This window comes from Budorcas taxicolor, chromosome 14, assembly GCF_023091745.1.
Source record: "Budorcas taxicolor isolate Tak-1 chromosome 14, Takin1.1, whole genome shotgun sequence".
Taxonomy (NCBI): Eukaryota; Metazoa; Chordata; class Mammalia; order Artiodactyla; family Bovidae; genus Budorcas; species Budorcas taxicolor.
The window spans coordinates 32,640,682-32,664,134 of record NC_068923.1 but is presented as its reverse complement, the minus strand read 5'-3'; the positions used below and the strand labels follow the sequence as shown (position 1 = coordinate 32,664,134).

Genomic DNA, 23,453 nt, shown 5'->3' with positions numbered 1-23,453 from the left:
TTCATTGCTCCATGCGGGCTTCCTCTAGTTGCAGCGAGCAGGGGCTGTACTGTTCGTTGCTGTATGTGGGCTTCTCATTGTGATGGCTTCTCTTATTTTGGAGCACGGGCTCTAGGTGCTCAGACTTCAGTAGCTGTGGCATGTGGGCTACTACCTGTGATGTGTGGGCCCAGTAGTTGCATCTCCAAGCCCTAGAGTGCAGGCTCAGTTGTCCCGCAGCGTGCAGAATGTTGCTGGACCAGGGATCGAACCCATGTCCCCTGCACTGGCAGGTGGCCTTCTAACCACTGGACCACCAGGGCAGTCCTCAGCACCATTCTTAACCTATCAAATAAGAACAGCACCCTCTCCACCTTGGCAGGGTTATTAAGAGGACTGAATAGAGGACTGGAATCACCAGTCTTAGACAAATAGAGATGCCTCAGGCGTGTCCGTGAGTTTCTTGTACCCTCACACAGATGCCCACATCCTGAAGCTCCCTGAAGGCCACGCCCCCTCCTGCTACATCATCTGTTGTTAGCTGGGCATTGCTTTTAGTCTCTGCTAGGCCAGAGGGACCACTAATGAAAACAAACCGTGGGCCTTGTGACCTCAGATGGAGAGCCACACTGTGGTCTTGAGGCAGGCTGGCCGCAGGTGGGTTCCCAGGGGGCTGCACAGGGGTGTGTCTCTGAGTTGGCTTCATCCTGTATGATGCCTGTCCCATGTGGATTCTCAGCCTGCCTGCACCACTCTGTCCCACCAGTTCCTGTCCTGGGGAAAAACTAGGTACAGTCTCACTCTGACTGCAGATGAGCAGCCTCCCAAACCAGAACTGTCATCTGGGACCTAGATATTTGGGCTGAAAAATTCTTGGCTTTTGTTTTCTGGAGCACCAGTATGTTACATAACATATCTAGCCTTCACATTAATTGATGAATGAAGTCCTCTGATTCGACATAAACAGATAATGCCCACACTACGTGTTGTAATTGAAACCTGTAGGTGAGTATTTAGGACTAGAGATCACAGGTTACTATAGTGGTAGGAATAAAACTTGTTAAGTTTAAATCAGAGTGTTTGCTTGTCCCCAACCTTGCTACCTATTAGTATCTGGACCCAAAGTACATACCGTAAAGTATGAATGGGTTGTTTCCCAAGGGTTCCTTTCTTAGAACTTGGACTGCGTTTTCCCAAAGAACAGTAGTAGAAATCATGGCTTCATTCCCAGGCCAGCTCCAAAAAGTCTCTTTCACTTTAATGCATTCTAACATTTTACTGACAGTGGAACTTGAGCTGCCTTATCCCACAGTTATGACATTATTTCTCTAAGAAAAATTGGAGGCCAAGCTCAGACATTAAGGGCGTTAAGTGCATGGGAGTGGGGAGAGAGAGAAGGGAAGAGAGAGTCTGTTGTCTCGAGGCTGGCATGCAGTGGAGAAGCCATCCTGAGCACTGACCGGTCTGTATGCCTTCTCTGAGAGGATACCTGTGCAGGCCAGACTGCTCTGTTCTGAACTGGCCCAGAAGGGTTGTTGCCGGAAGACGGCACAGGGGAAATGCTGAGGAGTGCTGTCTAAATACTGTCTGTGCATGTGTTTGGTTATTTCCTAAGTTGGAGGCAGCTCAGAAACTGGTTGTACAATGTTTGATGTGTATGTTTCTCATTTTTAAAGCATGTTAACTGCGTCATTGAAAGTGAAGTCGCTCAGTCGTGCCTGACTCTTTGTGACCCCATGGATAGTAGCCTGCACCAAGCTCCTCCGTCCATGGGATTTTCAAGGCAGAGTACTGGAGTGGGTTGCCATTTCTTTCTCCAGGGAATCTTCTCAACCCAGGGATTGAACCCAGGTCTCTCACATTGTAGACAGACGCTTTGTCACCATATTAATTTGTAAATGATTGTGGACGAAAGACGCATTGGCTGAACACTTCCCATGTAGCCCGAAGCCCACACTACCCAACTGTCTTTCAGACTCTTAGTTTATTTTGTTGGCCAGCATTGTATACAGGTCTACTTATTTGAGGATATGAGCCTTTGGTGTGGTCCTTGAGACACCTAAGGTCTTTTTTAGATGTGCACCAGACTTTCGAATTCTGTGATTGGTTTTAAGAAGCCTGCTTTATACGCTGATGCTTCTGTTGCTATGCTGGTACATTTCTAATATTCTTTAAAAATGGACCTCTTTGAGTTTGGTACAAATATTCATATTATGCAAATGTAAAAATTTTGTCTTGAACCTTTATATAGCTCCAGCTGAACACAAATTATGTACTCCCAAAGAGAAAAAGCCCCACAATGTCTTTATTCCAGAAGATACTAATAGATAATGAGCAAATTGTGCTTACATTCAGAACATGGGGATTATTGTCATCTTTACAAACCCAGTTCCAGGTAAATACAAGCTCTCCTGTTTTCAAACCTAAGGAAGGCTTGAATTGCACATTAACCTTGTAACAAGCCAGTGAAATATGCACTGGTGTATCTTGTGCAGCGTGTGACCTTATCTGTAGATTTTAATATCCTTTGTGGTTGCTGATGACGTGGTTTGTTTTAGGCTCCGAGGAAAGTTTGCTCTTGTTTCTTTCTCTAGTCTGGTGCTAGTTACTCTGGAGCATTCCTTAAAGTGATTACTATATAATGTAAAAGGAAAAATAAAAGCAGTTTTGGACATAGAGGTGAAAAAAGTCACCTGTAGGAAGAATGGACATTTTAAAATTACACAGGATTTTGGAATAATAACAGTTCTCTTCTGAAAAACATGTTGCATTTAACTGCCTGTGCCTGTATTCTTGGAAAACTCAGCAGTGGCCACAGGACTGGAAAAGGTCAGTTTTCATTCCAATCCCAAAGAAAGGCAATGCCAAAGAATGCTCAAACTACCGCACAATTGCACTCATCTCACACGCTAGTAAAGTAATGCTCAAAATTCTCCAAGCCAGGCTTCAGCAATACATGAACCGTGAACTTGCTGATGTTCAAGCTGGTTTTAGAAAAGGCAGAGGAACCAGAGATCAAATTGCCAACATCCACTGGATCATGGAAAAAGCAAGAGAGTTCCAGAAAAACATCTATTTCTGCTTTATTGACTATGCCAAAGCCTTTGACTGTGGGTCACAATAAACTGTGGAAAATTCTGAAAGAGATGGGAATACCAGACCATCTTGAGAAATCTGTATGCAGGTCAGGAAGCAACAGTTAGAACTGGACATGGAACAACAGACTGGTTCCAAATAGGAAAAGGAGTACGTCAAGGCTGTATATTGTCACCCTGCTTATTTAACTTATATGCAGAGTACATCATGAGAAACGCTGGACTGGAAGAAGCACAAGCTGGAATCAAGATTGCCGGGAGAAATATCAAGAACCTCAGATATGCAGATGACACCACCCTTATGGCAGAAAGTGAAGAGGAACTAAAAAGCCTCTTGATGAAAGTGAAAGAGGAGAGTGAAAAAGTTGGCTTAAAGCTCAACATTCAGAAAACAAAGATCATGGCATCCGGTCCCATCACTTCCTGGGAAATAGATGGGGAAACAGTGTCAGACTTTACTTTTTTGGGCTCCAAAATCACTGCAGATGGTGACTGCAGCCATGAAGTTAAAAGACGCTTACTCCTTGGAAGAAAAGTTATGACCAACCTAGATAGCATATTCAAAAGCAGAGACATTACTTTGCCCACAAAGGTCCGTCTAGTCAAGGCTATGGTTTTTCCAGTAGTCATGTATGGATGTGAGAGTTGGACTGTGAAGAAGGCAGAGTGCCGAAGAATTGATGCTTTTGAACTGTGGTGTTGGAGAAGACTCTTGAGAGTCCCTTGGACTGCAAGGAGATCCAACCAGTCCATTCTAAAGGAGATCAGCCCTGCGATTTCTTTGGAAGGAATGATGCTAAAGCTGAAACTCCAATACTTTGGCCACTACATGCGAAGAGTTGACTCGTTGGAAAAGACTGATGCTGGGAGGGATTGTGGGCAGGAGGAAAAGGGGACAACAGAGGATGAGATGGCTGGATGGCATCACTGACTCGATGCACGTGAGTCTGCGTGAACTCCGGGAGTTGGTGATGGACAGGGAGGCCTGGCATGCTGCGATTCATGGGGTCGCAAAGAGTCAGACACGACTGAGCGACTGAACTGAACTACTGCCTGTATTCTAGTGTGTCATCTGACTAAAACTGCATGTTCTTTTTAAAAAATCGGTTTTACTCTGCCTAGACTTGACTGTCTAACCAGCGTGGCTGTACGTCTTTTGTTGGAAGCAGTTGCTTTGAGCAGCCCTGTTGACCTGAGCCCATGCTCTTTCCTGAGCTCTGGGACCCCCGTGAGTCACCACCTGTTGTCTGGTGTGTTTGCTTCCCCATCTATAAAGTGTCTAGTGGCATGAAGACAGTGGTGGTCAGGCAGGGGTGATCTGACTGCTGGTGAGATTTCCTCTTCTCTCTGCTGTGGCTGTTGAGCAGACAGGAGTCAAGTGTGGGAGACACAGACACAGCCCTGGGCTTGTTTGCAGTGGGTTTAAAGGTGAGGCTGGGTGGCAGCAGTATACAGTGCTGTGTTTGTGGGACCTTACTCCTTTTGTGAAGAAGTAAATTAGGAAAGAAATCTTCATAGCAAAAACTGTATGGTAGTATCTTATATCTTCCAGAAAAGAAGGATAGCACTAAGTCATGTCCGACTCTTGCGACCCTAAAGACTGTAGCCTCCCAGGCTGCCCTGTCCATGGGATTCTCCAGGCAAGAATACTGGATTCTTCCATTGGGACCCAAATCCAAGTTTTCTCCTTCAGATCAGGTTGACTTCACCAAGCACAAGCAGAAACTGTTGTTCCTGATTTTGTTTTATGTAACCAACTTCTGAAGACTAATGTGTAATACAGTGTTACTTGTTTGAAGTGAAATGCTTATTCTCTTTGGGAAAATAAGCAGATATAACTCTCAGAGTGATAAAATTTCCTTGCTTATGTTATGTTGATGTGCCACACCTGAGAAAATTGCAGACAATCTTATCAAAAGTGGTAGTTGTTGTTGGCTGCATTAAAGAGCATCTCCCAGTTTCTCCTGTATTCACACTCTTCCTTGTATTCTGACGTGCACATGTCTGCGAAACTTGATATCTGTTCAACTGTCTTGTTAGGAACTGTCGCTCTGTTACAGTCTCACCTGGCATTTCCAAATCTGTTTTTCCACACCTCGTCCTGGTAAGCCAAGGGGACGACCTGTCCACTGGTGTTCAGATTCTTGGTGCCAGTGTCTTTCCTAGACATCTTCAGGTAGCCACTCACAGTTCCATTTCTGTGTCTTCAGGGGCCAAGCATCCATACTTACTGTTTTTCTCATCTACACTTGCAGCTTTTCTTGCATCTAGCAGTTCACGTAGAATTCTCTCTTCCATGAAAAGCCTTCCAGTTTAAACCAAGGGATTCAGATTACATAATCATTTTGCCAAAATTCTGGGTTTGTTTAGGGACAGATATTCAAGAAGCCCAGTGTAATTGCTTTGACATATTCCACCAGAATTACAGAAAGACACCAGCATATTCAAATGCCTGTCTGCTTGTTAATGATTCTTTTTTGTACTTTTCTGATTTTCTCAAGTTGCCTGTAATGACTGTTTATGGTTTTTGTAATCAGAACAACTGTTTTTCTTCCTGTTCTCCTGTTCCCTTTATGTAAGCCTTGGGGAAATCTATCTATTCTTAAGTCTACAACAGATCCCACATTTTACCACTTGAAGAGTTAGTATCTATGTGGGTTTTCTTCTGAAAACATAAGCATTTCACTTTAAACAACCCCTTTGGACTGTTCTATAAAATGAAACTGATGATTCCTTTGTTTCTGGGGGTGTCCTTTCTAGGTCTTATGTTAGATCCACGTAAGACAATGTTAGTTCACACCTAGTTTCTGTGTTCCTGGCTTTGTGATCTTGGTATGTTAACCTGTTTCCACATTGGTTTCTTCACCTGTATTTGTGATGCCTAATAGCTCATCCAGGTGAAACATGCAGCGTGCCTGGCTCAGGGCAGGAGTTTCATAAAACCTTCACACTTGGAGGCCTGAACTGTTCATGCATTCAGATCCTATTTGAGGTGGCCCCAGGCTGCCCAGTTAGGGCCTGTCAAGTATACATGTGTGGCTGCATATCAAATAAAAGTGTTTCTCAATTCAAATATATTTCTTTTGTAATTTTCACAGGGAGCTTCCAAACACACTTACTTTCTCACATCTTGACCTGAGTCCCAACTTTGCTGTTTTGACTTTCACACTAGCTTTAAAATTGGTTACTCTACCACTGTTTAATTTGGTATCTTCGATACAATAAAGAAGAGTGATTCTCATAAATATTTAGAAAGGCACCTAATTAAATCCCATTATTATAATAAACTATTTAGATTTTTTTCATTTTCATGTAGTATTTACTCATTTGTATCTTTTTTTACTGTTGCAGTTATTTTAATCGTGTCATATTACATTTTTTGACTTAATATTTCAATAAACATTTAATGTATAACTCTATAGTCTTTGAAATGAAAATCAGATACCGAAAAGGTACCTGTACTCCCATGTGTATTGCAGCATTATTCACAGTACCAAGATATGGAAACAACTTGAGTATCCATGAATAAATGAATAAGAAGATGTGACTTATATACACAGTGAAATATTACTCAGCCATGAGAAAAAGAAAGTTTTTTCTGCCCTTTGTGACATGGATGGACCTTGAGGACATTATACTTAGTAAAATAAGCCCACAGTTCAGTTCAGCTCAGTTCAGCCGCTCAGTCATGTCCGACTCTTTGCGACCCCATGAATCACAGCACGCCAGGCCTCCCTGTCCATCACCAACTCCTGGAGTTCACTCAGACTCACGTCCATCGAGTCAGTGATGCCATCCAGCCATCTCATCCTCTGTCGTCCCCTTCTCCTCCTGCCCCCAATCCCTCCCAGCATCAGGGTCTTTTCCAATGAGTCAACTCTTCGCATGAGGTGGCCAAAGTACTGGAGTTTCAGCTTTAGCATCATTCCTTCCAAAGAACACCCAGGACTGATCTCCTTCAGAATGGACTGGTTGGATCTCCTTGTAGTCCAAGGGACTCTCATGAGTCTTCTCCAACACCACATTTCAAAAGCATCAATTCTTTGGTGCTCAATCACATCTCAATTCTTTGGTGCTCAGCTTTCTTCACAGTAGTCTTCATAGTTTTTATATCGTTTTAATACTTGCATTGTATTAAATATAATATAAATACATATGCTAGTCCATAAATTACTATTTAACCTGTTTATTAAGATTTAAGTATTAAATATTACTAAAAGAATAAAATTTCAAGTGGGAAATTATTTTTTCTTTTTGGCTGAAAATTATGTAAACAGTATATACCAGAATATTATTGATAAGGATCTGATATTTGTATTCAAATTTTTTCTTTCTTGAACTGTTTTCCTCCTCTAATCTAAAGTGATGTCCTCCCCTGAGTTTTCATATCCAGCCACAGGTACACATCTGCTTTCTTCTCTTCCCTGACAGATAGTACGCACTTTTAAGTGGATCGTCACGGAACTGTAGGACTGGGAAGGACTGGTAGAGTCCAGCTTCTGTCTCCAGATGGGGTGACAGTTACTGGAGGCAGATGACTGTCTCTTTTTTATCTTGAAAATCTCCTGGGAAAAAGATTTCAAAGCTCTCTGGAGCCATTGTTACGTATTTTGAATCATTTTTCTGCTTTTCACATTTATCTTAGATCATGTTCACTATAGTTTAAGCCACTGTCACTTAGTACATACAAGACCTAGTATTAGGTGCTGAGACATATATAAATTAAAATTTCACCCCTGAAGGCTCTGCAGGCCATTTTCAGAAGTTGAAAGTGAATGTGTACTCCCTCAGTCGTGTCCAGCTCTTTGAGATTAGCCCGCCAGGCTTTTCCGTCCACGGGATTTTCCAGGCAATAATACTGGAGTGGGTTGCGGTTTCCTTCTCCAGGGGATCTTCTGGACCCAGGCATTGAATTCAGACCTCCTGCACTGCAGGCAGACTCTTTACCATCTGAGCCACCAGGGGCTCCCTAAAAGTCTGTTCCCATCTGGTTTTGAACCAGGGACCTTTCGTGTGTCAGGCGAATGTCATAACCACTACACTACAGAGACGAATGGGCTCAAATATCACACTAAGGACAGTGGATTCTATTCTGTATATGGAGCCATCAGGGATATCTTAGAATAGACATGATGCAATGGCTGTCATATTTTAAGTAGATTTAATCTGTGTTTCTGGGCAGAAAGCTTTCATTTATCACTCACTAAGCACATATTTGTTTTAGACCTAATTTTATTTATATATCCACGTGATAGATAAAGAGAAAACACAATTTCTTTTCTCTTTCAAAGACTTTAAACACAAGACTACATAAATCATTGTAATGTAAGGCAGTGAATTCCATGCAGGTAGTACAGACAGAATGGAGACTGCATTTACTGGGCTCATGATGGTAGGCTTTCTTGAGATAGTGGAGATTAACCTGGTTTTGGAAGATAGGCCATATGTCTGAAGAATGTGAGTTCTGGACTCTGCCATTGTTTCTAAAGATACTTCTACTGAGGCAGAGATTTTGCTGCAAATTCCAAATGCCTTGGTGCTCAGAGAAGTGGGGATGTATGGTAGAGAAGAGCTGGGAATTAGTAGACTAAGTGATAATCATCACTTAGGATTTATAGACTCTTTGTGTGACCTTTGGACAATTCACTAACTTTATTGAACTTTTGTTTTCTTATTTACAAAATGAGTGACCCAAACCTGATGATTTTTAAAGGTATTTTCTAGCTCTACTGAAGTTCTTTGTGCAAAGTGTAGTGGTTAAGAGAACAAATCTGATGCTAAACTGCCTCGTATCCCAGATCAACTATTTTGCGTCTCTTTGATTAGACTTGTTGCTTTGCCTCTGATCCCTCACTTGTAAGATGGGAGGCCTCATAACACGCTCTCACAGTGGGGAGATATGAGGGTGGAGACTGTTCAGCATAGTACTTGGCACACAGTAAGTTCTTAGTAAGTATGAGCTCTTTTTGGAACCAAGTCAAGGAAGATGGCAGAACAGGAAGTTCCAGGAACATGTTCCTCCACTAAAACAACAACTGAACTTTTAAAAATGTCTCAGGCAACTGTTTGGAACTTTGGATCTAATAGGACACTTGCAGTGTTCAGGAGAACTTGATGAAGACAATGGTAAATTTCAGTAAATCTTGATCGAATTCAACGTTCACGCTGCTGCGGCTGCCATCAGCCACCTCCAGCCCTGTGGCAGGAATCTGTCAGGCGCTAAAGCATTCCTCATGCAGCTTGCTGATGCCATGGTAGGCAATGAGGATTTTGTCCTCCAGCAATGAGGGTTGTGAGTTCTGATCGTTGCTTGCTGCTTTTGATTACTGTGGGCATGACAGAGAGGTCAGCCATTGTTTCACTCCACTGTGGGCTGAAGTTGCTCTCCATATATTAGGAGATTTAAGAGACAGAACTCTCCCTTCCCCCACTCTTGGGAATCAGACTTTTGAAGAATCCTTTGGTTAGGTCTGTGGCTGTCATCAGAGACAAATGAAGAGAAAGTTTAGTTTCTCACACGCAGTAAGAATATACAGTTTGCAGAACTGCTTTGGAAGAGTCACAGGATAGCTCCAGCTCTCAGCAAACAAAAATTGTTCCCAAGGAGTGGGGAAATTAGATTTCTAGAATTACCACAGCATAATATTCACGATACCCAGTTCTAAAGAAAAAACAAAGGAACAGGAAAAGTATTTCTTCTTCACAGGAAATAAGAATTTGACAGAAACTATCCCAGAGGAAGCACACACATTGGAGTTATTAGTCAGACTCTGTAAATCAGTGTTTTAAACTGCCCTGTAACAGATGCTAAAGTGACTGCTGCAGTGATTCCTTAGTATGAAAGGATACTAAACAGCCTCTTGAATCCATAAGAAAAAAATGAACACCAGTAAAGGTAACTGCTGCTGCTGCTAAGTCGCTTCAGTCGTGTCCGACTCTGTGAGACCCCATAGACGACAGCCCACCAGGCTGCCCCGTCCCTGGGATTCTCCAGGCAAGAACACTGGAGTGGGTTGCCATTTCCTTCTCCAATGCATGAAAGGGAAAAGTGAAAGAGAAGTCGCTCAGTCGTTTTTGACTCTTAGTGACCCCATGGACTGCAGCCCACCAGGCTCCTCCGTCCATGGGATTTTCCAGGCAAGAGTACTGGAGTGGGGTGCCATTGCCTTCTCCTTGAAGGTAACTACATAGGTAAAATATAAAAGCTGATATTGTTGTATTTTAGATATTTGTAATTTCTCACTTTTTCCTATATATACCAATTGTTATAAATCTCTGTGGACATTTAATGGATATATAATATATAAAGTTGTAATCTGTGACAATAACCATATAAAGGGGAAGAGATGGAGATGTACAGGAGCAGAGTGTTTATATGATATTGAAACTACTTTGAGATTATTCAAACCAGGTTGTTACATCTTTGAAGATGCTAATTGTAATTTCCAAAGTAACTACTAAGAAAATTTAAAAACACAGAATAGGAAAGAAGAGAATTAAAATGATACACTCCCTAAAAATCAACTAAGTATTTAAAGAGCAGTAACGAGGGAACTAAAGAACAACAACCAAAAGACATACCTAAAAAGAATAAAAACCACATACATAAAAAGAAGAATAAAGAAACACTAGGAAACCAATTTATAAATGCCAAAAGCAAATCTGCCTTTATCATTAATCACATTAAATGTAAATGAGTGAAACTCAGCTATTAAAAGGTAGAGATTGGCGAACTGAGTCGTTCCCCCCCCCCCCACCCCGCCGCCCCCGCAAAGGATCTGTCTGTATACTGTCTACCAGAGATTCACCTTAGGTGTAAGAACACAAAGAGATTGAAAGTAAGGGGATGGAGTAAGATATTCCATGCCAATAGTAATCAGATGATTGTGAGACAATGTCCACTTTAACTCAGATTATAAGAGATAAGGAAAGGCATTTATGTTGATAAAAGTTTCAGTACATCAAGAAGAGATAACAATTACAAACATATGTGCACCTAAAAATGTTCATGGATTGGACAACTAGTAATATTAAGATGTCAGTACTACCCAAAGCTATCCATAGAATCAATACAGTCTTTATCAAAGGATTTGAATTTAGGGGGTAGTTTTTCTGTTTTTGTTTGTTATACAGAAAACCTCATCTTAAAATTCACATGGGCTTTCCTGGTGGCTCAGTGGTAAAGAATCCAGTGCAGGATCCTACCAGTGCAGGATACTCAGGTTCCGTCCCTGATGTGGGAAGATCCCACCTGCCGTAGAGCAACTAAACCCACACACCACAACTATTTAAATAAATAAAAGTTTTTAAAAAATTCTTATAGTGTCTCAGGAGACCCTGAATAGCCAAAATAATCCTGAAAAAAAGACTAAAGCTAGAAGACTCACATTTCTTCATTTCAAAATTACTGCAAAGCTATAATAATCACTAATAAGATAGTGACATAAAGGTAGACATATAGACAGTGAGTTGAACAGAATACCCAGGATAAACCCTTACACAGATGGTCAGTGGAATGCTGACACAGGTGCCGAAGCCATTCATGTGGAAAGGATAGTCTTTTCAAAAAATAGTGGCTGGGAAAACCGGGTATCCATATGCAGAAGAATGAGGCTAAAGTAGACAAGGAATATGAGTAAACATTTCTTCAGAGAAGACACACAAATGCCAGTGAAAACAATGGGTTTCCAGACAGACTGCCTCTGCTCAGATGTTGGCCTCCCACTTGCTAGCTATGTATTCTTATTGCACTTTTCTGTGCTTCAGGGGGTCTGCTTTGAGGTTAAAGGCGCTCATGAGTGGAGGGTGTCTGGCACCTAAGAAGCATAAGGAGATCCTGGCTCTCTTGATTGTCGTCATATGCTTGGCCACATCCAGGCGCCAGTGCAGGCGACTGCACCCTGGTTCCTGTCCTGCTTTTCACTCATCTTCCAAGCAGACCACAGGCTTCACCTCTAAAATGCAGATGATTCTGTGTGCCCTACTTTCCTCTCAGAGCAGTTAACAAGAATCAAGTGAGATAATTTAAGGGAAAGTAATTTATAAAATGTTCATTTAAATTAGTGCATGAAACATAAACATAATAAACATTATTATAATTATTACACATTACTATAATTAACATAACAATGTATGTTCTTTTTATGCTTTCCTTCTCCTAATAGACAGCTTCTTATTGTGTTAATCCTATTCTTTATTTGTATCATCTGGTTTACTGAGTAATTTCTTGTGTATAATAAGTGCTCAGTAAATGTACTAGAGAAGCATTTAATTGGTATGGTATAAACTTTTTATTTTTAAAAATTTATTTAGTTTTGGCTGTGCTGGGCCTTGGTTGCTCTATATGGTCTCTTGTCTAGATGCGACGAGCGAGGGCTACTTTCTTTGTCATGGTGCACAGTCTTCTCATTGCAGCAGCTTCTCTTGTTGCAGAGCACCATGGGTTCCAGGGTGTGCGGGCTTTAGCATTTGCAGCACACTGACTTTAGAGCACAAGCTTGGTACTTGTGGCATGCAGGCTTAGTTGCCCCACAGCATGTAGAATCTCTCTGGACGAGGGGTTGAACCCATGTCTCCTGTATTTGCTGGTGAATTGGTAACCACTGGACCACCAGGGAAGTTCTGAAATAGTATAAAATTTGTAATTATATGAAATACTTGAGTGTTGTTTTATTTTCTGAGAGGGAGCAGCAGGCTGTTTTGAATTAATGTCAATAGCTTTTTTGGTCTGTTTTGACAAAAATGACAAAAAGATCATCTCTACCATTGTATGCTTCCCTGGTAGCTCAAACGGTAAAGAATCTGCCCGCAATGCAGGAGACCTGGGCTTGATCCCTGGGTCAGAAAGATCCCCTGGAGAAGGGCATGGCTACCTACTCCAGTATTCTTGCTTGGAGAATTTCATGGACAGAGGAACCTGGCAGGCCACAGTCCGTGGAACTGCAAACAGTCTGAGACGACTGAGTGACTAATACTTTCAGAGTGATAATTTACAACCATAAGTATAGATATCTCTAACTGTACATTTTAAGGAACCAAGAATTCAGTTGACAGGTATTATATTTAGTTGATAGATAGTAATAAACTCATAAAAGAAGATAGAAACACTTGTAGAATTGTTTCCTTTGAAGATTCACTTTGTAAATTATAACCGTTTTAAAGACAAAAATGAAATATGAAAAAGACTTCCATTTGTGTAAGTTTGTTCCCTCTCACAGCCTCACACACACAGACTCAGTGTCTCTCTTGGAACTGGGGCTCTGTGCGGCCTGCCCTCAGGAGCCCACTCAATGGAGTCCAGAAAGAGGAGAACGTTAAACAGTTCCCGGTGGATGGAAGGAAACAATCCCATCATTGAGGAAAACACGGAGAAGGCAATGGCACCCCACTCCAGTCCTTATGTGCTTGTCTTTGTATTAAGAAACAAGAATGATTAAAGTTTGTTAAGTAGAAAGTCATTTCTATTGATTTTTCAAATAGTATGTTGAATACAGGTGAGCCTGGTTCTATTTAAATGTGTCTAAATTGCAGAGCGGAGCTTCTGCACGGTGAACTTACACACTGCTTGTCTCGATCAGGGCACTGGGCAAGCTCGTACCTGAGGATACTTGGGAATGTGGGTAGGCGTTTGTAGCTTAAAGGTATGTTTCAAGCTGTGTTACTAACCTTGCATGGTAGGGAGTTGAAAGGGTAATGGCATACTAACTGCTCCACGGTCATCCAGTCACTTTCAGGTCAGGCAGGCGCAGGAGGCCTCGGTGATAAGTTGGGAGCACCCTCAGATTCTGCTCTGCAGTCGTGTTTGTGGGGCTGTGGCACCCAAGACCAGGGCTAGGCAGCTCTCAGGGGGACACACTGTCAGGTGGACCCCCTGGCGGAAGGTGTCAGGAGAAACTAAGTACAGAAGGTTTCATCCCCTGCCCTGGATTAACGTGCAGGACTGCAGCCTCGGCTAGTTGTGGAGTCTCAAGGGAAGTTTTTCTTCTGTGGGGCACACTCTCACTGTTTAAAGGCCCAAACTTGTATTTTGTGTGTCTGGCTCTAGTTGCTTTAGTATTTCTCCTGGGTGGGTGAAGCGCACATAGAGATACTGGTTTTGATTTTGGCATATGACACACCCTGCTATGGTTTTGCTGTGCCCTGGTTGCTATGTTACATTCTGAGGTTTCTGCCATTCTTGTTTGCCCTAATTTCTTTTTCATGAAGATAAGTTGTGCCATTCAAGAGAAGTTGTGCTACTGCTTCTTCTAAGAGTGTTTTGATCCCAGAACATTCTTATTCCTTTTATAATTTAAAGCATGTCCTCTAATGAGTCTTGCGCATTTATCTAATTCAGCTGATGCTCCTTCATTTTGAAGCTAGACTAGGTTTTGTTTGTGGTAATAATTAAACCCGGGCTTTGTGAATTTTGAGGACAGTCTTAATTAACTGATTCTCTGATTTTAGTACTGTCAACTTCAGTTCTTTGTGATCATTGTCTTCCCAAGTTTCTTTAAATGTCATTTATTGTGAATCCTTTTGGTCTAATTTTCATAAATTTTTATACTGAAATTTCAGTTTGGGACACTTTGTGGATTTTAGAAAAATATTTTTCAATCCACTTGATTTGTTTTTCTCCCTTTTTTTCTTGACACACTATTCAAATACTGTAGTCTATTCCTCATTTTTTGTGTTATCTCAACTTTTATTTGTCTTTATGAGATCAAAAGATCAAACCATTAAAAAATTTATTTTACATGTGAATACTGTCATCTTTTGTTGAGATGATCTATATTATATATTATGTGACCATTATTAGAATTCCTTTTATATAACACTATTATGTTTCTACCTTTGTTGGTTTTTGGTGATCTGAATCTATTTGCAGATTAAATTATTTATATGAATAGTTACTGTAACATTTCTTGATAAAAGTGGATTTTTAAATCAACTTTGTATCTCCATTGGAATGATAAACCTAGACAACAAGATAAGTTTAGCCATTCTGACTGCTGTGGTTCTTTGGTCTGTCCTGAGCCAGGGTTTCCTTCAGTGCTCTAGTGAAGGCGAGCATAAGGAAAAACTGAGTCACTCCTCTGACTCCTGGCTTGTCTTGTGTCTTGTAGCTTCATCTTTTTGTTTCTAAGTTTCATTTTTCTTTGAAAGTGGTCTCCACGTTGAGGTTTGTGGTTATAGACATCTGAGAATTGAAGTTGGCTTTGTTACCTATGTATTTGGAAAGTCATATATTTCTGATTAAAAAATCATTCACCAAAGAGTTCTCACTTTTGATAGTTTTATAAAAAGCATATTTTTTGTTTGTTTGTCTGTTTAAATAACATTAAGTTGCATTGAAATTGCAGCTTTAAATTGTTTGTAACTGGAAAGATGATATTTGGAAGTTTTCTAGAATGGATGAATTTTTATAATCCAAGGTTGTTGAAGAATAATAACCATCATTTATCTAAAGCATTTTAATGTATCAAATACTTTGGTATCCATTGTTGTCTTAAAATCGTCAAACTTAAATGTTGTTATTCACCAGTACAAGACAAAAAGGATTCTGTTTGTTTAGGCGAGGCAATTCAGATCATCTGGCTTGTAAATGACCAAATGGGATTTGAACCCAAATCTCTAGACTTTCACGTTCTTGTTCTACTTGCTGTACCAAACTGCTGCTCTGAATAGACAGTTTTTACCTAGAAAGAAGCATGGAGTGTCATGTTGCAAGTTTCTAAAAAAAAAAATGCATTTCACTGGGATGGCCAAGAAGTTCATTCAGGTGTTTTTAAGATGTAACAGAAAAACTCAAACAAAGTTTTTGGCCAAGCCAGTACTTGCAGCCTTGTCTTCCAACTCTGTGGATGAGATGTGAGGGAGGCGCTGTTCACTCCGTCATATGAAAAAAATGCTTCATCCCGTTGTGATTTTTATCTTGCAGCCATTGACCTGTGGGCCAGAGACATTAGGTATAGTTTATTTCTCTTTTTTTCTGCTGCATGGAGTGAGATCTTTATTGTTAATTCAAAGGTGAGAAGGTCAAGCCCTAACAGTCAGTGAGTTAAAGCCTTAGATTTGTACAGGTCACCAGATGTGATGGGAGAGCAAAAGAGGAAGTGCTGCCTTCCTACAAGTCCTGGCAAAGCCAGAAGACTCCACCAAGAAGCTTCCTGCCCTTTATGCAGGAAGTCCTGACGGTGGAGCAGGTGTTTTGTAGCTAAAATGAGTAAACTTGAAAGGGCTACCAGTCTCTTGAGTGAAGTTAGGAAGGTGTGATGGTCGTGTGGATTTTTCTAGAGCAGTAATCCTCAGAGTATGGTGAGGGGACCAGCAGCGTCACCGTGGAGCCTGTAACCAACACAGATTAGGTGGCCCCTCCCCAGACTCCTGAATCAGAGGCTCAGGGTGTGGGGCCCAGCAGTGGGTGTTGTAACAAGCCTGTAGTTCTGATTCATGCTCAAATTTAAACTTTCTGTTCTGAAGTCACATGAGAAGTCTGTAGGTAAAGGTTTCAGATAGGCCCCGAGAAAGCAGTGTGGCAACATGGGAATATGTGTAGGTTTGGGTTCAGGAGATGCTTATGACCCTACAGATAGCGGCCGGCCACAACCCATCCAGAGGCATCAGGTTTCTGCCTGCGCTGTCCTTGTTAATGCATAAATTTAGGTCTTGTTATAAAGATGGCTATTTCTGATTTTCAAGAAACAGAACTGAATAGAGCAGGGAGAATCCTTTACCCAGAGACCACAGCTGTAGGAAGTCCAGCCACAGCACTGTGTTATATAACCTGGTGGAATATGCTTTAATGAAGCAAAGTGGCTGAAAGATGGTAGTGCACTTTCTGAGTACTCTTTAAAGGTGGTACTGTTGTGGCACAAATCTGAGATAGGTAGACAGACAATAGAACTGAGGTGCTGAGGAAGAGATGGGATAAGGAGCATGTTAACTCTTACTAGTTGGGTCAGTTTGGACTCATTTGAGAGTTACTCACAGGAAGTGGTTATTGCTTAGTTTATTCAAGTAATGATGCAGTTTATTGTTAAGTAAAAGGTTGATTCAAGTGCTTATTTATATCTGTTAAAGAATACATTTTTATTGTAGAAAAAAAAGACACAATAATATAAAGAAGAGCATTCATACTTACTGGTGTGTAATCCTTTTATTTAAGGATAAGTTGCTAAGTTTTCCGGTGCAGTTCATCCTTGTGCACTTCCTCCTAGTAAGAATATTATAAAAATAATATGTAGCCTTACTATCTTGGAATCTTATAGTTCATACAAGCCTGAGTCTGTTTCTCTAATTCAACAATATAACAGTTGTCACCCACGGTGGTAGTACCCACAGCGGGCTACTCCTTGTTGCTGTGCCCGGGCTTCTCATTGCGGTAGCTGGTCTTGTTACGGAGCTCAGGCTCTGGGGCTTTAGGAGTTGCAGCAGGTGGGCTCAGCCCTTGCGGCTCCCGGGCTCTGGAGCACGGGCTCAGTGGTTGTGGTGCACCAGCTTAGTTGCCCTGTGGCATGTGTGATCTTCCTGGACCAGGAATCCACCTGTGTCTCCTGCATTGATTGGCAGATGGATTCTTTACTACTGAGCCCCCAGGGAAGACCCCTACTTTTTCTTTAATTAGGATTTTTTATGCTATTATTTGTATAGCTGTTTCGTTATTTTTCTACTTTTTATTAGAAAGTTAGCTTCTTTGCTGTATTTCACTATAATATATGAGTATGAGTAATGTTTTTTTGCGTGTTTTTCCTCCACATCTCTGATTATTTCATTGGTATAGATTCTTAACAATGACTTTGTTGAATAAAAATGTATGAACATTTTTAAGGCCTTTAATTACCCAGTTGTATATAGAAATACATATACTAGCATGAACCCAGAGGAAACTAAATTTTTTAAAGGTTTCCTGTCTTACACTGGAAATACTGTTAACCTCTAGAGATTTTTTAAATAGCCGATATATTAGGTACTATTTTAATTAGTAGCCAGTATGTATGCCAAGCCTGGTATGCACTCATCTCTGTCTTTGGCTTGTATATTGGAACATATGCACTTAGTCTCACAGTAACAACATTAAGTGGGCATGATCCCCATTTTAGTTATGAAAAAGTTAAAGTTGAGAAAAATCTAAGTAATTTAATGAAGATAAAATTGGCAGCATGTAGCATAGCTAGAATTTAAACCGAGGTCAGTCTGACATCAGACCATGCTTTTCCTGCTTTCTTCTTTTTTTCTGCATTTTCTGTTATGTTTTGACAGAATTTTTGTTATTGAATAAGTGTGGGATTTGTGCCTTGAAAATAAAGTTTACACGTACTGCCAGAAAAGTGGTGGTTCTTTCTGTAAACTGGAATTTCCAGTGACCTGTGCCTATAAAAGGATATGGCCAGAAACTTATGTTAGTGTGGAGAATTAGGCTTCTGGTTTACAGAGGAAGAAACTTATGTTGGTGTGGAGAATTAGGCTTCTGGTTTATAGAGAAAGTCTGTCTTACATTTTATATTCTTCCATGAATTCATCTTTAATGTATTTTGCTGTCCACTTTAGAATGGAATAAACTGTTTGTCAGTGATGTCTTTATTTGGATCAAAAGGGGGTTAATGTCTACTCTGGGAATTTAAAATAACACGGTTATAAATGTGTTCTACTTCAGTGTTTTTATCAGTTTTTTAGGTAATGTGGGTGTTATTTGCATAGGAAGGTAAAAGAAACATATTTGAACCAGGTGATAAATCTTGTCAAATAAGAAGTTGAAAATAAAGGGAGCAAAACTTACTGTTTCTTAAATTGGTTTGATTCTTCAGTTTAGAGATATTTCCTAGGACTAAGGTTTTAAATTTTTTAGAATAAATCTGATTTTTGGTGAGAGGAGGAGTGCCCGTTCACTCTTTGAATAATTGAAAATGTGGGCAGGATATTTTGCTGTTTTTAAAAATTCATGAAAACACTGCTAACACTGTCTTGTTGCCAACTTGGGTTTCACGCAGGGATTCATATGCTGGTGTCTGGGGGAGGAGCCAGATGGGCCTGAGCTTGTGCTGTGGCTCAGAAGTCAAGAGGTACAATAGCCTTTTCAAATCCGACAAGCTGATCAATGAAAAAGGGCTTACCAAGTGAATGGAATGTGGTTTATTTTCTGTCTGGAGAATGAAGTTCTCCGATAGCTGCTGGAACTCTGTGCAGTGATCTGTGCTGCCCAGTATGGTACTGACCACATTGCAGACTGGACACGTGGCTCCTGCACCTTGGGATCTGTACTGTAGATTTTGTTTTCTTTCATTTTATTTGAAATCTGTTTGCCACCACGGCTGCCTCCCAGGCACAGGTGTAGAAAGTGGCTCTGAGGTTCTGTTGTCACCAGAGACCTTTGTGCATCTGCTTTCACGTCCCTGTGTGGCAGCTTGTCGGACGGGCCCCCCACAGTGCCTCACACTGTCCCGGTGGCCCCGCTGACCTGTACGCTGGCCCCTGCCTGGCGAGTGTGCCACTTCCTGTCCCGCGCACTGTCCTTCCGGGAATGGTGCGGGACCTTTCTGGCCATATTCAGTGGTGGGTCCCATCCTCCCACCAGGAAAGAGAACAGACTGGCTTTAAAGCCGTTGGCTTGTGTTTCAGCCCTGTCGTGGACCCTTGCTGTGGACACAGTTGTTATCGTACCTCCTCTGGAAATGCAGACAGGCCTCCTCATTGTGAAGAGGACTGAATGAGAGTGTGGCCAGTGCAGTAGCACCCAGAGCAGAATCCAGCCAGAGAGGAGGAGCGACACAGGCGTCTTCCTGCACATGAGCACATGGAGGCAGCGGGGGAGTAGTATTTTCTGCTCATGGCGTAGACTTCTCTCTGACCTTTAGGAGGAGAAAGAAGATGGGCCACAGGCAAATAACACTGAGTTACCCTAGTTTTTGCTAAACAAGAGACAATGACTACTGTCAAGTGACTGAAGATGTAATTCTTGGAGGAGCAGCAGTACTGGCAGCCTCCATCTATTTGTGCAAAGCTGCTCCCAGAACTCCACACCATGCTGTTACTTCATCCTTGAAGAAATCTCTGCACTGCTTATAGCTACTGTTCATGCTCCCCTGTTATACAAACTGAGTCATCAGTTACATTTGCCCACATTCACACAGCTAGTGAGTAGCAAAGCCAGGATTTAAACCCAGGCTTCTTAGAATCCAAACCATGTCTTTCCTCCTGCCTCCCAAGCCATCGTGTGCTGTGCACTGAAGCTCTGTGCCTGCACATGTCCCCTCCAACCTTCTATTCTTCCACGGCCTGATGTGAAATGTGTGCTACAGCCAGATTCCTCTAAAGAACGTGGACAGAGCTGTGAAAGGTCTGGCTTATCTGTTCAGAAGGCACACTCATTTCTTTATAAACACATCTGATGAGTAGTAATAAAGTGGTTTTGGTTCCATTAATTTAGGAAGCATTTATTGAGTCTCTTACACATGTCAGGTACTGTCTGGCACTCAGAAACAAAGATAAAGGAGAGACAGATGATCTATTCTAGGATTTGAGGGGTTTAGTTATAGAGGCCAGCACAAACATTTTGAAAAGCACTAGTGAGTACAGAGAGAAGAGGTGCTTTTACCACAGAAGCTAGAAAAAGGGGCAACATCCATTTGAAAAACATTTTTATTTGTATGAAATAATGATGGGTGAACCAACCAGACAAGACCTCTCACAGGGATAACAATCTGTAGATGATTAATTACTTGGAGAGCCCCATGCCTGTCTCCCCTCAGAAGCCTGGGTTCCGGCAGCGCCGGCATGGTTCTGCTTCTCTCAGGGGTTCCGTTGGTGTCTGTCCCCTGTGGGCTGTCTTCCCCTCGGCCTGCCCCACGTGGTGGTGGGAGACGCTTACACCAGCCAGCTCTGTACTGGAGCTTCCAGTTGGGATGAAATTGTAAGCAGAATTGATTACTGGTGCCAGGTATGTCTTCAGTGGAAAGTAGATTAAGACTAGGCTTATGTTTTTCTGACAACTACAGTTCTCAGTCTGACTCTTAGCTAACTAGCCATTAAAAGAGAGAAGGAAAAAAGTAAGGAAATTCCTTCTGTTTGTCTTTGTTTTCTTTAGGTCACAGCATTAATCCCAGCAGTTGTCTTTGCCACCCATCAGATTTGGATACCTTCTTCCTAGACAGTAAATAAGCATGTTGATCTTATTTGTGATGTGAAAGAAATACTGTTTGTTCTGAGCCGCTAATGGGATATTTTATACTTTGGCAGGGTTGACAAGCACTGGAAAATGAAAAGAGGTTTCACTTGGTTTTCCTCCTGTGCCCTTAGTGACATTAAAAAAACAGTCTTATTTTTCCCTGTTTACCTGAATTCTGTTCATAACAGACTCAGTAAAGAACAATGGAAATGGTTCTTCTTGAAAGCAAACATTCTGACAAATGACTGTTTCTATTTGAATATACAGGGTTCTCTCTCTTTCTTTTCTAAAGTGAGCTTCAGTCGAAACCCTGGTGCTTGGCTCCACACCCTAGGATTCTGTGTGTGTCCCTGTGTGTGACTACCCGCATGGCAGCCTGGCCCGCCACCGCCGCTGCCTCGTCAGGGAGGTCCTGAGAGAGGACTGGAAAGTAAACACATCACATTCTTCATATTCCTTGACAGAAGAATCCGTGCAGGCCCAGCCTCGTGTTGATGTTCACTGCTGTTGTTGGTTGTCATGTGATTTACCAAGTGAGCTTTTACAAACCTTGTTGTTCAGTCCCTCAGTCGTGGCTGACTTTTTGCGACCCCATGGACTGCAACACGCCAGGCTTCCCTGTCCTTCACCATCTCCTGGAGCTTGCTCACACTCATGTCCATCGAGTTGGTGATGCCATCCAACCATCTCATCCTCTGTTGCCCCCTTCTCCTCCTGGCCTCAGTCTTTGTGTAACAAGTGATTGTAGACGTTAACTGTGCATGTTAGGCATTATGAGGTCCTGGATCTTATTTAAGCCAGTTTTGGCTGGCTTTGTCTGATACTGCTCTGAGAAGAGAAGTGTGGGTTGGGGGGTACTCTTTACCAGGCGGAGGGAGACGTCAGGATACCCCTCGTCCCTGCCCCCGACATGGCCCCCGCTGACCGCAGTGGACAGTAGTGGGAGACTGGGTTGTGGGGAAGCCCTGACGCTGCTGGGTCTCCTCTGACACTGCGTGGGCTGGAGCTGGGGCTTGGTTCTGGGTGTCGGGCATCTCCCCTCTGATGGCGGTGTGGGCAGCCCCACTGGGCTGCAGGGACTTCCCACGACAGCCTGTCGAGGGCCATGTGTGGGCTTCTCTCGCCCTTGGCTGGTATGTGTGGCCATGGGTCACAGTTTTTCTGTGATGTTTGCCTAAAAGGAAGCTGCTAAACCTTTTCTGTCTCACTGGGCTGCCCCTTTCTTGTCCTTCAGTCAGAGAAAGTGAGCTTTTGAGGGTGTTTTTGTCTGCTCCTCTCTCTCCCCTTTCAGCATCTTCTCATTTTGTTTCTGTGCAGCATCAGGCATTCCTTGTGTCTAGGGGGAGAAAAAAGGGGAAAGTGTATCTCCTTCATCTTCCTGGGAGTGGAGGTCCTCAGTCTCCCTTAATGTTAAGCAGCTCCTCCTGTGTGAGGAATAAGCCTTAGAGGTCTGAGAGGCACCGGGAGAACCTTGTCCTGTTTCTGCTCAAATGTGAGCCACCGCAGTGACTGTGTCCGTTTGGTAGTGAAGGTGGAGTTCCTTTGGTGTCTGACGCTTCTTCTCTGAAAGAGGCGAGCGGTCTTGTTGTAATGTTCCCTTCCGTGTCGGGCAGCTCTGTGCCCCTCACCTCTGGTACCTGCCCCTGAGGCCCCTGAGGGGTCCTGAGGCTACCCTGCAGCAGCTCTCACTGGCAGGGGTGTGGTCACCTCCTCCACCCTGACTCCCGAGGCAGGATCTGCCGAGCCGCAGAGGCCAGGGCGCTGTCCCTGGGGCTGGCTTGTGGTGTCCGTAGCCAGCACGCTATTGCCCTTCGTACTCAAGATTTAGCAAGAAAGTAAGAGGAATCCAGCACTGCAAATAAATTTTTATTTGCGTATCTTTCCCTTTCCAGGCAAAAGCTTATTATCCCAGGTGGAAGTTGCCCTGTTATTCTGAATACTTACTTTTGTCAGAAAGTTGTTGCCAAAGAAGATTCAGAAGCATCAAGTGTGCACAAGTGTGACATGCCCTGTCCGAGGAGGAGCAGCACTCTGGCTCAGGTGTTCCAGTTTAAGAGCCTAACTGATAGCTCACCCGAAAGCAAGGTAAACTCCTCAACTTAGAAATTTTCGCTTTGTAATAATACTGCATTTAAAGGCCCGGTATTTATAGAAGTGTTTTCCTTTGGTCTTCTTCAAGTATTCAACACACATATATGTCATATTTACTCTAATTTATTAAAATTTGAGGTTTTTTT

General features: G+C 42.3%; 1 protein-coding gene across 1 annotated transcript in view; it reads left to right on the top strand.

Annotated features, from left to right (window-relative positions):
* Positions 1-23,453, top strand: part of SPIDR (scaffold protein involved in DNA repair) — a 284,321-nt gene that overhangs the window by 163,900 nt on the left and 96,968 nt on the right. Inside the window, exon 9 of the mRNA XM_052651854.1 lies at positions 23,109-23,301. Coding sequence (XP_052507814.1) covers positions 23,109-23,301 — 193 coding nt within the window. The remainder of the gene's footprint in view (positions 1-23,108; positions 23,302-23,453) is intronic.